Here is an 18,154-nt window from a genome sequence, read left to right on the forward strand (position 1 = left end):
GTGTTCAGCTAATAGCACACATTTTTCCACACAGTTATCTGCATGTTGTGTCAGGTGTGTGACTTAAACTATAATTCAGCTATACATCTGGGCAATCAGCATTCTTTTAGACAAATTCAGCAATTATGGTTTTCATGTGTCAATGGTAGGTTCTCTTTAAGTGGTTATTTGTATTGTAATCCAAAACCCAAAAGCAAAAAAAAACCCAACATAAAGCCTCAGAGACACATAGGTCTTCATCTCTGCACCTTAATAAAGGAGATCCATGTGTTTCTGAAATGTTACATTGATTTTTCTTCTGCAAAGAAATGCCAGTAAACCTATGCTTTGATACTGGACTGCGGTCTGCTGGCACTGTCTCTTCCGCAAGCAATAAAAACTGCCAGGGGTTCTAAATCTCTTACATTCTTTTTAAAACATTTTTGATGTTTAATGTAAATCTATTGAAGAGATTGTCATTCAATTTCCTTTCCTGCTAGGTGCTGTCAGTGAATAAAGGTAAGGGGAACTCTCCCCAAAGAGACAAATAGCAAGAAAATCCCTTTTAACCCTTTCATACTATTTCCAAAACAAATTTAAAATGAAAAAAGTTTAGCTGATGTTCCATTTTAGTAAACAGAGACTGTTCAGTGCTTAGTTGGGCACAAAAAGGCAATAAAATAAAAAGGGAGCATTCTTTTATTTTTTACTGACAAATAAACTTTAAACCATACACATTTGTACAGCCTTCTCTCTGGATATTAAACTACTTACTCTGATTTTCCTGCACTTTGTGAGTCTTTCCAAAGGTGCACCATGCCCTCCTTATAACCTGGATGGTGGACATTTAGCATAATCCCAAAATGTCCCTGATCTACTCCTATTCTGTAGCTTTTCAATCATGGAAGCTGAATGTCTCTGTGTGCATTACCCTATCTTCCTGTTATCAGGGAGTTATGTACAGCAGCCTAACAGCCCCTTACAATAATTATGATTACCTGCATCGCATATTGAAGTACAGAAATACAGTAATAACACCAAAACATACAGGTTTTATTTAGAAATGTCATTAGCATATCATGCAGAAACAAGAGAAGGCAAAATATTTGCAGATAAAACTTCAGCAAACTATTTTAGCGGCATGAAATAATATTGATTCTATAATCAACCTGTTCCAATACAAGTTGCCTAAACCTTTATAATATTATTATTTTTATATTTGGAAATCCTTATACATTAGACCAAATGTATGAATGCTAAATATGTTTTCTATTTTTTGTTGTGTGACTTTTGGTAATTTTTACACTTTTTATTACTGTCTTTCTCTAATGGCTAGATGAACACACACTTGAATTCTTGCTATTGTTCCCAGTCCTATTGCAGGTGCCTTCCCATCCATGTGGCTGTGCTTGTAGCACTTTGTGCCTGCATTCTCTTAGTGTGTTGCCTTGGATGATATTATATGAATGCTTCCTAGCAGCAGTCTACCAGAGCACAGCTCACAGCCTGACACATTAGGTTGGTACTAAAGATTTTTGTTTTATTGTTTTCTCCTTTTTTGTTTTAAATCACTGCTCATCAATTCACTAGTGTTGTCCTTCTTTGTTAATCAATGCTGTTGACTTTAATTTCTATTTAGTGTTGTCTCTCTGTGTGGCTGTTGTCTCCCTTCTCTTTTTCCCAGTGTCTCTACTCCCTGCCTGCCCTCTTTCTCTCTCTCTTCTTTATTATGCTGCCTTGTCTCACTCCCTCCTTCTCCATTTCAGTACAGTAGCATTCTTTTCATAAACAAGCACAGAGACCTCTCTGTGCATTGCTGTGCCTCTGTTTCCTCTTACCCTTTAATCAATAGCCACACCAGGAGAGTTGCTCACATGAATGAATCCTTGTGAATCTCACCCCCAGACATCATTCACTGGATGTGCAGAGCTGAGCTGGAAATCTTGCTCAACTACCCTTGCTAATCCTGGTATCTTCAGAGTCTGGGGCTTTATCATGCTGGCCAGTGGAATATGCGAATGTCTTGGTCTCAATGTCCACCCTGTCATCTTGATGTCCCTCATCCTCCTTCTAGGAGCCCAAGCTGAAGGTAAGAAGATGCTCAGCATCACTGCTTTTGATTACTACAACACTCTCATCTCAGTTACCTATTCCTTTAATTGCTAACAGTTTTTATTTTAGTGCTTTAAGCATTGCCTTGCAATGTTTCTGATTTCTTTTAAGAGAAATTAAGCAGCAGGAAACAGCTATATTTTCTAGGCTTAATCGATAAGGATCTTGGCTCTGAAACAATCACGATAGCGAGAATTTTTCTTAAGAAAGTAGTATATAAGAGAATAAAAAGCACATGTGTTCACAGCCACCTTTTGGAAAAGTATAAAGTGGTCCACTCTTTCATCAGCAGGATACCCAATAATGTGAATTTTTCAAGGTACCATATGCGTTCCCCAAACTGACAATTTTACAGTTCGTTAGTTTAATTAGTATAGGTTTAGGCGCAGGTTTCTGATATACATATCAAAAAAATTCAGAAGAGGGATCAGCAATTTGTTATAAACTTTCAGTCAGGGGGTTTTATTCATTTAAATGTCAGGACAGTGTAAATGTCCAAATGTGATCCCAGAGCACATGGTACTCTTTGAAGCCAAATATTCTTTGAGTGGCTCAGCGAAAGTTAATCTTTTAGAAAGATTCAGCTTTGTATCTTTGGAGGAAGGAAGGCAAGATTTTCAGCTTTTTGATCTTTGCTTCTCATTTCTTTTGCTGTTATTAAATGTGGATATGAAGCCTTTTAAGATTTCAATCTTTTCCCCCCTTTACTGAATTTCTTATAGATGGTCAGTTTTTTTTATTCTCTACTCAAATCAGTCAAGCTAATAGTCTGATGTGTTGTATCTCTTCCGCTTTGTGCCATTGTATCCTTGTGCTATGAAATGTTTTATTAAAACATATGGCCTCTTTCTTAGTAAAAAGAGAGAAGTCTCCCAAGAGTGTAATAGTCATTGGCTGTCACATTACAGATGTGCATTGCAGGCTCTTCTGCATAGAAGTCCTTATGGATCTTTACATCATTTTCACTTTTCTCAGTTGCAAATATAAAATGCTGATATATTTTGGAAGTCTGGAATTGTGATGATAAGATAAGGGTTTATGTAGTGGGGTTTGACAAAAGCAAGAATCATGAATTTGTATTGTATTGTCTAGTTTACAATTAGTGGGGTTTACAATGCAAAATGTCTGCAATGGAATTATATTAGTACAGTGAGAGTATTCACTGTAATTTGGATGTATATGTGACATTTAAGTGGCCAACAGAGACTTTTAATAATACTGGATTCACACAATCATTCTTATCAATCTACAAGTAGACCTGGAGAACCTATATGAGCTGCACTACACAGCTTGTCAGACTCCATGTAGCAGTTTCAATCCTTGAAGAACTAAACAGCACCACAGTCACAAGAACAATGAATTGTGTCATCTGTCAGAATGTTTAACTGTCAAAGTGTAGCCATGAAACGTGCATTTACACTGACAACATACATACATAGCATACCAATAATGATCTTAATTATTCATTAAGAGATGACTGAGGTCAAGGTATCCTAGATTCCTCAATTCTCTATGGATTTTTATGCAAAAGGTTAGCTTCAATCCAGCAAGGGGTTAATGGTGTTAATAATAAAGTATAGTATTTGCTATATTTTTCCTGCATGATTGTAAGCTCAGAACACAATTCTTTTGTTTTTAGAGTTTTATTTGTATTACTTTGACTTGAAAACTTGAAAAAAATGAAATCTAAGGTTTTTTTTTAAGTGATTGGTAGGATCTATATAGGTTTTCCGAGCTGCTTAAGAATATGTATGTCTGTAAAATTCATCCATATATGTTTGTATGTTATCTATAAAAAGAAGCATGTTCAAGTGCTATTATTAGAACAATAAAGCAACACATATCTAAAAGAGGAATAACATTATACAAAGGTCCATAATTTGCTGTAAGTCAATACAAATGAGCAGTTTTACCTTTTTTGTAGTTTCTGTAGCCCAATTTATTAAACATTATTTATATTTGCCTACTTTGTATTGGGGTTCACACGTATTTAATATTCTAAGGTTTCAAATATTAATGTTACTGATAAGATTATCTCCCACATAGAATATAGTGTGTGCTTCACATGTTTTGGAAACTCCACCTGACCTCAGTACTATTTTTAAATAGATTATTAAACATTTATTGTTCATTAAGCAAACTGAGTAGTACAGTTCTGTTTTACTGCCAACTAGAAGGAAAAAGACCATGCATACAGAATAGATACTTTTTTAATGCACACTAAGCTGGTTGTGTTCTTTGAAGAATATGGAGAAAGTTTCTTTGTAAAAATTAAATTATCTGGTCAATATACCTGACCTTGAGATGTAAGAAAGAATAAAAGATTTTTTGTTGCTATTTGTTGTGTGTTAGACATTGAACTAACACTATCAGTGGTTTTGTATATATTGTTAACATAAAAGATGTAAGAGATGATACGATTGTATCTCCGTAATAGAGTTGGCTACTTCTCCAGAAAGGCAATGTCATGGTCATGGCTGCTGAAAATTGTTTGTAATGTGGAACTGAGTAAAAAGCACTCTAATAACAATGTCCTTGTTTCCAACTCCACATGCATGTCTGCTGGAAATCTTATCTTTGATTATGGAATAGAAATGCCATATCATATGTCAATGTATATTATTTGCATTTCTCTTGTGAATATATTGCCAGCTAATGGAATTCTGTATAAAGCCCTGGATCAGAGAGGAATACCTGTAGTGATTCTGCATTGGAAAAATTGAACATATGATTTATGGGTTTTGGGAACAGCTTCAATTTATTTCATGATTGTATATACCTGTAATATCTTTTGTCTAAAAGGCGCCATAATATGCTAAATGATCCTATGTTTGCTAAGTGTTTGCATTTTGGCTTAAATGGAAACCCTTTTCATCGTTGATTTATATGTATAGATATCTATATGAACACCATGAACCATAAGTCCACCAAAAACTATCAATTTAGCATGAGCAATAGTTGTTGCTCAGCATTTCCAAACAGGTTCTCATATGTGGTTAGTCCTGATATTACAGCCAATTCACTTTGTTGTTTTTTCATTATATAAGGATGCATACATTTGCTTTGCTGGTTTTATTTTATCCCTTTTAGGGGTTCACATTCTTTCTCCTCCCCTTCCTGTGGGGTAGGACTTATTAGGCAAGTATAGTCCTTTGATAAGGCCAGGAGTCCTATCCAAAAATACACTGTAGGTCAATACAAAATTAATCCCCGTTGGATACTTGGGGGAAAGGCAGGGTCTGGTAGGTCTATGCTATGGGGTATAAGTATAGAATACATGTTTTTAGAATCCCAATCCCACTACCTGTATTGTAGTATCTGCTTTAAACTGCGGCCTCCTTATCCAAATTACAGCATCAGACTTTCCTTCAGCAGGCAGTAGGAGTCACAGCACTCTGGCTTGGTACATTTAGCCATTCTAAATGTGGTGTGCCTTATATTAGGCATTAGTAAGAAAGGCACACATATACTACACCTAAAATCTAAAAGATGTTAAATGCTTTGTAATGACACAAATACACAAGAAAAACAATCCCGTCTTCCATATTAGCTCAACTAAAACATCGATTATTACTGCTGAGACTGAAGAAGGCGAAACAGGAAAAGCTTGTAGGAAGGGGCTGAATTTTGGGTAGATCCACCATGGACCAGTACTTGCTAAGGAGACAGTAGGGTATTATCATGTTAGTTTGATGGATGGTATGAGAGTACATATTGCTGGGTTTGGAGTAAATATTGGTGAGTGGAAACATCTACCATCAGTAACATTATAAGTTGCAATACAGCACCCGAGAAACATTTTATATTAGTAGCACACATACAATATGGCTTCTCTCTAACATGACCACGCTGGGTGGGATTGCATGTCAGGTAGCCTTATCTCTGTCTAATATCATTGCACTTCTCTGGAAATGAATAATTTTTTCTGGTTGTGTTAATATTATCCTTTCAGATTCCTCTTGCTTGACAAATATTAGCCATTATATTAAATATGTGGCTAATAGCCAGGATTTTGAGGGATCTGAAGTTCTGTATTATCAATTTACTAATTTATTGTGAGTGATTGAATTTCACTTACTGTACATCTACACAAGATGTGAATGATGGTTTTGAATAAACTGGGAATGTCCAGCTCTGGACAAATCATTTTATTTAGGGTAAAAGGTCATAGTTTTTGTCAAGTCTTCTGTTTCTTTTTTGACTAAATGTCTCCTCTTTTCCTGCTAAAACAGGTCTATTGTATATCTGTTAATATAATATCAGAATGTATGGTATGTGAAGTGAGTGAAAAATACATACCCTAATTATAAGGGCAAAGTATTATATGAATGCATTTACCATAGACTTCTCTACACATTTAGACCACAAACTAGTTAAAAAATTTGCAAATCATTGAAAAACACTTAACATTATGTAAGTTAGTTTAGGTATATAAAATGACTACAGATTGGTCAAAAAATTCTGATCTTTGCCTTTATCTTTAAAAACACATCTTTTAAACTTAATCCAGCAGCTAGCTTGTTGTGTAGTTGGCCTTAAAATCTAAAACATGAAATTAATATTATTATGCCCCAAACTCTGGCTAGTGGAGCTTAAAAATAAATTGTAGTACTGTATAAGACACATAAGGCAAGCCATTTCTATTATTACTTACATCAGTTCCTGGTTTCTAAAATTAGAATGACTTATTGAACTTCATGCTGACCAATTATATTGGTTGACGCAATTCATCTGTATGCTCAGGTGGATGTATTTTAATGTTTGAACATACACTTCTTCATGTAACCCCACCAAGTGTAAAGTAACTATATCAGCGTTTGCCCATTTTCACAAATATAATGTAATCTCTCATAACAGCTGCTTTATAATGAGACTTATTTAACACATGGATACATTCTTATAGGAGCAGAAATATGACAGTTCTACCATATGAGTTGGAACAGGAAAAATTAGAGTATTTGATGCAATGAGGTATCAGTGCTATGTGACAGTATAAATGTGCCCATAAGTCAAGTGCATGGGAGCTAGTTTGCTGTTCTATTTTGAGCTACAAGAACTATCCTCCTAGTATTGATTGCTCTTTGCATGCATGTTCAACTTTGTTAAGACATAACTATATATTGGCCCTGCATATGGCTGTGTTAGGTTCACTACTACCAATTAAATTAATGAACAGTTTAGTATGTCAGATTGTATATTACTAGCTAATTCAAGCAAGAATAAGAAGAGCACAGCCTTCTAACGTGCTGTCTTATGTTCTTCTTAGCATAGATCCATACCATTTGCAAGGATCTTTCAGATGTTGGTTCTAGTTACCCAGATCATATGAGTACCATTGGTATTGGAATTAACAGCAGAGTAGATACTGAACTGTATGAATTGTTTAGATGCCTATGGCTGGCCATAATCAGGTCAATTGTTCTGTTTAATTAAGCATTTAATTTGATAATTTCATAAGATCAACTGAAAACTGATTCTTTATTTCTGAATTTAAACCAATTTTCAAACAAAATTTGTTGTTATTGAGTGTAGAAATATAAGCACCTTCATAGTTCTGGTCTGAAAATTCCTGGTTACCATTTAGGTATCTATTGGTTTCTGAAGACCTCTCAATAGTCTTTGGTTCAACCAGGTTAAGCTATGTACACACATTATTCCCGCCTGAGACGAGTACAACCATTCGTATGGGGCAAGAATCATCTGACATGTTTACAGTAGTTGCCTGTCATCATTCATGGATCTTTCAAGACAGATCCATGAACATCCTGTTCCCTATACTAGTCAAGGGAGAAGAGCACAGTGAGGTGCTCCTTCTTCCCCCTTCCCTCTCCATAGAACAGATTGGCACTGTGTATGTACAGTTTTTTTTCATTCATCTGTCAGTCTTTGTTGCTGGAAATGATCATGAAAAATTGCAGCAGCAGCGGTCGCCAACCTTTCGAACCTCACGGACCACTAAATTCATAATTTTAAATCCCGCAGACCATTAATATTTTTTTTTAAAAAAGATAAATACATTTGTAAAATAATGATCTTCCTAATGGTGCCTGGTGAGGACTCTGGAGGCTCTGATTCATTGACCAGGTCATGGTTAAGTGAAGTATTACTATTATTACTATTATCATTAGTTACATTATCTTTGGTATTACTAAAGAAATGCTAAATATTTGTTTGCTTTTTCTCACTCATTATAGGTTTATTTCATTCCAATCTAAGACCAAACAAGAAATGATAGTTATCAAAGTCAAACTATTTGATGCCATTGAATATAACAGGTAAAGAAAATGCACAAGGTCATACCTACCTAAAAGAGTATCTAAGAAATAAACAAATCAAATAAAACAAGCAGATAAGAATCGTTATTTGCTGAGTGGGGTGACTGTTGCAATGGTGGAAACAATACTGAAGCGTACGGCTCATACAACTTAAGACTACACTGTCTTCACCCTGCGCCTCCCTTGTTTTTCAGTCTTTAGTACAGTTCACGAATTTAGTGCAATATAAAAACGAAAATTGTCTTTCAGAGTAAAGAAATTTTTTAGAATATTATTTTTGTTTTATTATAAATCAAACATAAAAATTGCAAATAATGTACAAATCTTTCTGTGGACCACCAAAATTTTCTCACGGATCACCAGTTGGCAACTGCTGGTCAGTACTAAAGTATCGCTATTGCACTGTGTAATTGGCTAGGTTCAGTTGGCTAGGCACAATTGGCTAGGTTCAAATGAAGGATTACAAGTGTCTGCAAACACTTTGTAATGTAACAGTTTACAGATATATAACCTAGAGATTGGGGTCCCGGGTAGCAACACAACATAAAATAATCCAATAACTTTTTTCAAATGTAATAGGTAAATAAAAAAAGTAAATAAACTTCTAACATGCTAGTATTTCCATTTGCCTTACATTGGCTATAAGACCAAACTCAGATAAGATGGTCTGTCTAGCTCATTTTATACCAACAAAAAAATGATACATACAAAGGTCAAATGTTTCAGGGCTTGCTGCAACCTTATTGCTTTTATTATATTGCAGTCAATGTTTCATTATATAATAAAGTAAAGATATAACAATAAGCTTGTCGGTTTAGTGTCCTCCAGGTTACACAACACCAAGGACACTTGCCTGCAGTATAGCCAAAGCTTAATACCCTCTTTCTCTTTCAGGACAATCTGTGTAAGGCAGTATTTGCACGCAGTATAGGGACTGTCACAGCTTGCTAAAAAAACAGCAACATTACACCTCGATAAATATTATATTTGTTTTTAAAGAAACCAACAAATATAATTCATCAATAAACCATAACAACAATACAAAAATAATACGTTTTAAAGCATTTAGCAGATTGATTCGACAAATCAACAATCATCCAACAGAGACATTCAAATATCAAAATCTTTAATTTATCAATTCTTTAGAACAGACAGTTTAAATTGTTATTGCTGGTGTACTCAAGTCTCTTTTTTGTGACGTATTCACAGAAAAACATTTGCTTCAACTGACAATGAGACTCTTTTTCCTTAGAAAAAGGGATCATAATTGTAGTTGAAAAAAATAAATTATGTCAACTTTTTTATATGAGTTGCACATTAAATAGCACTATGTAAAGAAAGTATTGTTACATCTATTGTCATGATGTCCAATTTCTTATTGACCCAACACACTGTAAATTGCCTATTCACATATAGAAGCACAAAGCTGACAAAAGAACCAAAACAAGAGAAGAGGAAGAACTGGGATTGTAAAGAGAGTTACCACAAAAGACAGTTATGAATAAAGAATCACCAAATATAGTAAGAGTAAAAAAAAACTGTATAAACACAACAGGTGCTTTTTTCAGGCAGACATACAGATGTGAATAACAAATCAGAACAGAAACAGTTATGGGTACTTTCAATATAAATATCACTTTCTTTTTAAATGTTGTTAAAGACAAAGGCTAACAGGTGCTCAATGTTGCACGTGTCCACATACGTTCCATGTGAATCAGATTGGGTGGGTGAAGCCGAGGCTACGATAGGTCTCCTTAATAAAAAGCCTAATTCCCTAGTAATTAAAACTTAGAGAAAGTTCTACTGAACTGTTGGTGTAAGTCATAGTGCCCCCATGTAAACACAGTCACCCCTAAACCAGAAGGAATCTGAACAGTGCCTATTTAACTTAATAGATGCAAGTATATTTTTAGAGATGGTAATCTTGATATAGCTACAAGATTTTCTTGAGTTTATTAACTTTTAGAATGAGACAGGTCAATGACTTTGGCTTGTACCGCCAGGTACCAAAAAAAGCTGACTCCAGTGTTGTCATTCTCTTCAGGTGTTTCATGCGATGTCAATCTAATGTGGCAGTCAAATTGGTTCTTGCTCAGCACTGGATGGCAAAAGCAGAATCTGCCAACCAACGCTTCGGCTAGTATGTTTCAGTGACAGATTGTGATAACCCCATAGATGAAATCACTTGGCCACCAATGGAAAATATCAAACGTCAGGGATCATATAGGCCCTTCTCACAAGCTTTTATTGCCTAAAAAAACTTCTAAGTAAATAGGAAAAATATTTCAGAAAGAAATCACATCCCACAGATAATGGTAAAAGAACAATGCATTTTGCCAGATGTACTATTTAACATGGAGAATACAATAAAGAACAATATTTTGAATAGAAATATAGTGTGTTGCATTGTAATTTACCAGTGTAAAATCATAGGATGGATAAATGTATTAGGCAGTGGATGAAAGAAGAGGAACTGGTGCATGAGAACCAAAGTATTGCTTGTTCTTCTCTGTTCAAATGGAATTGCACTTCTAAACTCAGTCGAATTATTTACCAGCAAAAAAAATCTATTTTTCAACGTGGGGATAGCTATGTGAAAATAAATTGTTGATTTTGTTTTAACTTTGGACTTGTTTGGACAGCCATTGAGTTGAGAGGGCAGATAGGGAGTAGTGATAATAACAGTGACTTAACATAGTAATAGAAAACAATGAACAAGAAACAAGCTGTCTGGTGAAGGAATGTGGAAAGAGATAATAGTCAAGGGTTGACAATGTCACAGTAGACTGGGTCTTGGCTTTATTTCCCCATAAAAAGGATTGCAAAACCTCTGATGTGAGAGGGAAAATTGGTATTATTTTGATAGAGGTTTTATCTGAAAATTGAATGATTTTTCTATAATTGTAAGTGGGTAGACTATTATAAAATATTCAGATTTTTTTAAGTGACCTCTCTTTTAGTATTATTCCCTTCCATGTCCCAATATAGAGATTAACTCTTTAAATTGTGGAATAGATGTTTAAGAGTCTAAAGAAATGTATTTTTTTATGTAGAGTAGTTCTCGAACCATAGTTTGTATAGCTGTCACCCTGTTGCAGATTTCCCCCCACATCCATTCTAGTTAAAGGTTAACCCCAGAATAGAAAGTAATGGATATTGTTTTATTGAAGCCCTTGTTTTATTGAAGCTGTACAATGTGACATGGGTTCTTTCCTTTCCCTGGTCAGGCCAGAACTAAAACTATTTAGGTATGTGTATAGATAAATTTGTTTGTGAAAAGTAAAAGTGAACAATTCTAATATCCTGTGGGTAAAGAGGTTGAGGGTCAGTTTTGAAAATGGGTATATCATTCTCCATTAACCACTTTCCAAAATAGCAAAACAGGGATTTCTACTCTCAGCTGCAAACTCTAGACAGATAAACCCAAAGAAACTGTTATCATTGAAACAGTTTTGCTAGTATTGTAGCATATTTAGTACATCCCTGCAATACTTTTTTTGTGTTTTGTCTCTTAAAAACAGTATAAGTAAAGCCAAAAACCCAGCAACTTCTCTCACTCTTTGGCTGGGGAGAATACTCTTTCATCAGTGAAGCTGGGTGATACAGAAAATCTGGAATGGATTTTGTAAGTCATTAACTATTTATTAGCAAATGTTTTCAATTCTCGACTAGATCCATTCCAGATTTGCTGGATCACCCAGCTTAACTGATGAAAGTGTATTCTCTCCAGCCTTGGAGATCATTAATAAATCAGAGCCTTTGCCTCTGCTACACTGAAATAAAAAAAGTGATGCCCTGCCCAGTTTCCTCTGTGGACTAAAGAACACCCCCCATGTTATGGAGATAAGGAGAGATAGAGAGAAAGCCGTATATAAGGACACAACCTATTGCAGCTATAATATTTATTAAACGTATAAAAGCACCTGAATTTGATTTGGTATCAGTGTCTTGCAGCCTTTACAGCACAATGAGCCAATAAGGTGTTCTGCAATGCAAGAAGGGAAGAGCAGAGTGACAGGGAGATAACCAGGCGTCATAAGTGTGCTGTTTCTCCATTTACTGCCCAGTTAAGTGAAAATTAACTATGGACCTGATTTATTAAAAGTCACAGGGCTGGAGAGAATACACTTTTAGCAATGAACTTTGGTGATTCATCTAAACCTGGGATGGATTTCTTCAAATAATTTGCTATTTGTTAGCAAATGTTTTCAATCTTGGACCATATCCATTCAAGATTTTTGAATCACACAGCTTCCCTGAAAAAAGTGTATCCTCTCCAGTTTTTGAGAGCTTTAATAAATTAGGACCCATGACAGAGAAAGATCATGTCCCCTCCCCTGCCCGGCAGGCCTATGTTGTGTGGGCAGATCCCAGTAAACCTAAAACTGGACTGATAGAAATGTATTTTCTTTGGCATGTAAGGTAGCTTGTATACCTGACTTTATTCTGTTTAGCCATTTGCCTGGAGTTCAGCTTTAATGATTGATCATTTGCAGTATATATTTCACTTTTGTTGTTGGGCTCAGATACAAAAAAATGCATCATACTTTACCTGTAGAGAGATTCTGCAGCACTCACTCCCATAGCTAAATGGAAGATATGCTTTGAGAATCTGATTAGTACGCAGGAAATAAGGTTGATGCATAATTGGTACAATACAACTTTAAAACCAAGTAGCTTATATTTACATATTCATGTGAACTTCATTTGAATCATTTATTTTGTTGCTTAAAATGAATAAATCACTCGAGGCTATTTGGTGGAAATTTTCAGACTGCATATTTCTGAACCATTTGAATTATTTCTGTCAGCAGAAAAACTATAGTCTGTTATTTGTTGAAACAAAACTGTCATCCATAGGGAAAAAGCTACTGAGCGAATGTACACAATGCAAGCTATTGCAGGAATAAACAGAAGGCTGTATCCAATTCTAATTTCTTGATGGATGTATTCCTTTTATTGTGTCTCGAGGGCAAATTGATATGGTTAGTACCTACAGCATCTAAATATTTCAATTCAATTAGCCAAATGTTATGCAGGCAGATGTAGAGGTGTTCTGGGTTTATAACCTTCGTTCAGCAGGCAGCAATGCGTGCCTCTGCCTCACATTTGAGTTAAAGTGATTTCTTTTTTTTTTCTTCATTTACTTGAACTGGCTTTGGAAATGTTAACCTTCCTTTTCCATCTACTGCTTTTGCATCTTTATGCACATTCATATACACTGCATTGTGGTATATATGACATAATTTACTGCAACTGAGCAAGAAATTGCCCATTGGTATTTATAGAATTAATACAATGGTCTTAAAAGCCGTGTGCTGTATGGATCTGATGAAAAATACTAATGGAGAAATTAAACATTTGCTTTATATCTATTTTCATGTTTTATGTCAATCACTTACTTAACCTTGATGTTTATGTATGCATAAATATAAATAAAAGTCACTAGGATAAGTCTGTAGGTTGCCAATCTTTTGGACCAACAGATGTTTATGACTTATGATTGCTGTTATCATTACATTTTGTTGGTTTTCCAAACACAGATAGATTGGTTAAAGGTTTTATGGGGTCTGTTTAGAAAGCAGTAAATCTGGCATTTACCAGACATTCCCAGTGAAAAAATTCTCCAGGTCCAAATACTGTACATTTGATGGCAGTGAAAACATTCTCTACCAGAAAATGTTTGATGAAAGGTGATATTAGGAGTATGGAGATTCGTTTTGCTGTAATAAAGGAATGCAATTCATAAACTGGCATGGCAGAAATGAATCTCAAGCAGAGAGCATTTCTAAAATGCATGAAATGCATGAAAAGCCATTGGGTGATTTAGTCCACCTGTGCCTTTCCATGACCAATTTTCCTGCACTTTACATTCAAATTATTAAGCCAAGAGCAGGATAATACCATGCTGTGTCTATTTCCTAAACAGTTGGATCAATTTGTCATACAAATCCTTGTACATCTGTTATTATTATATTGGACTTTCAATGAAAACTGTTAAAAAGATAATATTCTAAAACTTTTAATTAGTAGAATATGTCATACAATTTACAATATAGAGAAAATATTGAGTAAGAAAGCAATGCATCAGAACATTTCTGTCGGCTCCATATAAGAAAATTTACCAGTATACCAAAAACAAATCCAACAAATTGGATTTTTAAGACATCCATCCACAATATGGTAAATTTAAAATGCTAGCAAACTTTAATAAATTACAAAACACATAAAATACATTTTAGAATGTTTAACAGTTAAAAGCTTAAAATTATAATGTTCAAAACAATCTAGTAGTTATGTGGTCTCAAAATCATTTCAAGCATTTTGACGTGTTTTGCAGATACTCAGTCTACTTCTTCAGGAATTATTATTGCGACCTATACATTTGATGACAACCAGAGTAATATGTCATGTGATTAACACTATTTAATATATACTCAACAAAACATACCTTATACAACCATCTAGGATTTTTTCTTTATCTTTCTCTAATTCTGCTCTATACCTTTTTTTATTGGCTAACCATAGGCTCAATACATTATTTCCTTAATGTGTTTCAAATAAGATTTACTTTAGCAATATTCTAGCTTTTCTTATTTGTCCTTTCAATAGCTCCTGATAATACTTCCTTCAAATTCCAACTATTAATCCTTCTCCTAAACAGGTATTTCTTCTGAAACCCCCTATAACTTCTCATACAACCACTTTAGGAAATTGCTTTCCTAAATTACCTACAAACTCTTTTCTAAAGACTTCACTAATTTAATAAGTCTTTTCAAGTTGACTTCTAAGTGCTCCATTCAATAGCTCTTTGCTTAATTTTTATTATAGCTACTGCCTGTGCACCTTCAGTCAATGTGGCCCGATAACCACTCCGTTCAGATCTTTCTGAATCAGCTTATATAGTTCAGACTTCTGATAAGCTTTCCAATAATAACAGTGTATTGTGTCATATGGTAGGTGCTGTTGTTTTTACAAAGACCATTTGGACTGGTATAATATTGGACTGGGTGTTCATTTACACCGAATATAACAATATGACTGAAACAAGAACTGAATATTTGTGAGGACGTTTACCACTGGTGTGCTTCTTCACAAATTATTTATTATTGATGAAAAACCCTTATTACTGGTATATGACATCACACATAATTCAGAAGTTATGCATGTACTAGCTGTTTTGAACAATATAATTATATCCCAGTGATAGCCTGTGGCAAATTAATTAGAATTATGGTAACAATCCATAATTCTGACATACAGTTCTTTATGGTGATAAATTGGAGCTTCAAAGCAAACTTGGCTGTAGCTGTGGGTAAACTATAAAATGGTAGCTTTCTGAAAATGCAAGACAAGGACATTTTGGATAAGAAAAAATGCATTAAAATATGTGTGCCAAGGTTTCAATAGCAGTTTTTTTTTAAGAAGCAGGAACAACATATCAAACAGAAAAGAAAAGTGCTGTTGTAACAAAGACCATAACACCAATAAAGTACTAACTTCCATATTATGAAATTCCTGGACAGACTTGTCATCCCCTAATCATCCCTGATCACTTGCCCAGGAACCTTTCTGGCAGGACTGTATCAACACAAATGTACAAACAATCACTAGAAGCAAATATAAAAAGCTGCGCACCTACAAGTGTAATAGTCTCTAAAATCAGCATGTATATATAAATGGTGGCCTTTAATTATAAAAGTTCTTTAAGAGGAAAGAAACTCCCTTAAAGGACCCCCACCTCGTCATGGTAAATTACAATACCAATCCATGGGGTTTATATATATAAACAAATAAATTGTGTCAACAATATTCATGGTAAATTATAGCAGCTCCAACTCCAGTGACAGATCACCTTCTTAAAATCACTTGTGGTCATGTTGGAACTTTCTGTGTCCATCCGAACAGACTAACCCATATGTTGCTCCACAGAACAGGCACAAACAGCTTCGCCATACCACAAAAAGAATATCCAATAAACACTGCACAATAGTGATCACATAGCAGAAACTGAAAATGTAGAAACATCATGTCAAAGCGTACAAATGCTTAGCTCCACTTAACGCCTTTCACTTTTGGAGGTGTCATCAGGGGTATTTCTGGAAGGACAGTGATGTCATCCCCACTTAGGCACCGTCTGTATGGTAATATAATTGTGTTTTTTTTTCCTTCTCAGGCCCGTTTTACATCTGCAATTATTAGGAAATTTGGTAGTGGGGGCCCGGTTCAGATTATGTAATTGACCTTTAGTTTTATAGGAAGGTCCACTTTAAACACTGCTGTTTTCAGGTAAAGCAACAACCTTTAAGAGCAAATCTTTTCAAGCCAAAGTTTGCAAAGGCCTCTGTCAGTATATGCAAAAATGCAGTGGATCCCAAATCAGACACAAACACAATGAAAGACATAAATGGCTAAACAGGGCCATAGGGGACTTTATTATTATAGAATTATAGAGAACAGAATAACAAAAGACAAGCTGCAGCTTTCATAAACCGAGGAAAATAGAATAAAATGTCGTTGTTTTTTTAGATCAATTGATCATCACCATGGCAAACCTTGATGGATCAATATTATATGTTTTTTAGAGTTAACGCTATACTTCAGGAAACTATAAAACACCACTATTCCAATTATGTATATTACGCTTTTACATGCTGAACATTTTTAAAGCAACTGATTCATTCATCACCATTCAACCTCCTAAGGTTCCCTGAATATATGTAATTAGATTGGTCTTTTCACCGTGCTGCTAGTCAACACAGGAATGATCACAGAAGGGGAATGCACAGGCTTGCCTTTATTAATGTACTGGAGGCCATTTTTTGTCCACTCGTAGACTGGGATGCATCTGATCCAGTTGGTATTGGATAGTCTGCAGGAAGGTCAAGGCCATGGCCAGGATTTGTTTGGGAGAATTACAACATTGCAAAAAGCCTTTTGAACAAAACAACCTAAACAGTTCAAGTGTGTATATTGTGTCTCTTTCACTGTTAGTTCAGAATATAGTTCACATGTATGTATTTAATTTGGCTTTTTCACTGTTGGCCTTGAGTTAAGCTTTAGGAAATGTTTGTGCAAGCTTTACTCAGATATCCATTTACTCAGATATTCAAGTCTGAAAATGCCATTAAACTTCTAGTATATATAGGAATAAGCAAAAGCACTATAGGAGATTTTTTTTTTTTTCTAAAGCAAAAACCACATAGAATAAAATGGTAATTGTTTCAATTTTAGTTTTCACATTCCTAAGAAACAAACAAATTAACTAATTTTATTGCACATATACGCAGCACAGTCTTAAATTTTTGGGTAAAATAAAAAAAAGTTGAGTAATTTCAAGTAAATGTAAATCGATATGTCCACCCCCAGAATAGTATGGGCCTGAAATAAAAACTACAGTATCCTAAATAATTCATAAAACAATGCCTCAACAAAGGGCCTCATTTTAGAGTTGTCCATGAATAATAATCTTAATGTGGTGTGTGCTGTGATACCCAATGTTTGGCAAATGTGTGTGCACCCAATTCACATATTTTGTACATTTGTGTATATGGATGTGAGACGCTTTAATAATCATTTTTTATATGTTTCTATAACTATCATGTCAGCCCTCTTTAGAGAACGTTACTGATTAATAAAGGGTTAATGACACTTTAAGTTGAATATTTACTGAAATACAAAAACATGGGTTCTATAGAACAAGAAAAAGTTTATTTCTGAGTGGGTGCTGGGGTTGTGCACATTTCATATTACCCACCCCCATTTTAAAGTGTACCTGAGCCCAAAAG

General features: G+C 34.8%; 1 protein-coding gene across 4 annotated transcripts in view; it reads left to right on the plus strand.

Annotated features, from left to right (window-relative positions):
* The first annotated feature begins 1,367 nt into the window (after positions 1–1,367).
* The window catches only part of SEZ6L (seizure related 6 homolog like), a 227,342-nt gene continuing 210,555 nt past the window's right edge, over positions 1,368–18,154 (plus strand). The window contains exons 1-2 of one of the 4 annotated variants that reach the window (XM_072415423.1): positions 1,368–1,497; positions 1,885–2,068. In XM_072415423.1, coding sequence (XP_072271524.1) covers positions 1,975–2,068 — 94 coding nt within the window. In that variant the 5' untranslated portion in view covers positions 1,368–1,497; positions 1,885–1,974. Of the gene's footprint in view, positions 1,498–1,732; positions 2,069–18,154 lie in introns of those variants that run through there. The other 3 variants (XM_072415424.1, XM_072415420.1, XM_072415422.1) reach the window with 3 other exon arrangements.

The sequence above is a fragment of the Pyxicephalus adspersus genome, chromosome 6, assembly GCF_032062135.1.
Source record: "Pyxicephalus adspersus chromosome 6, UCB_Pads_2.0, whole genome shotgun sequence".
Classification (NCBI taxonomy): domain Eukaryota; kingdom Metazoa; phylum Chordata; class Amphibia; order Anura; family Pyxicephalidae; genus Pyxicephalus; species Pyxicephalus adspersus.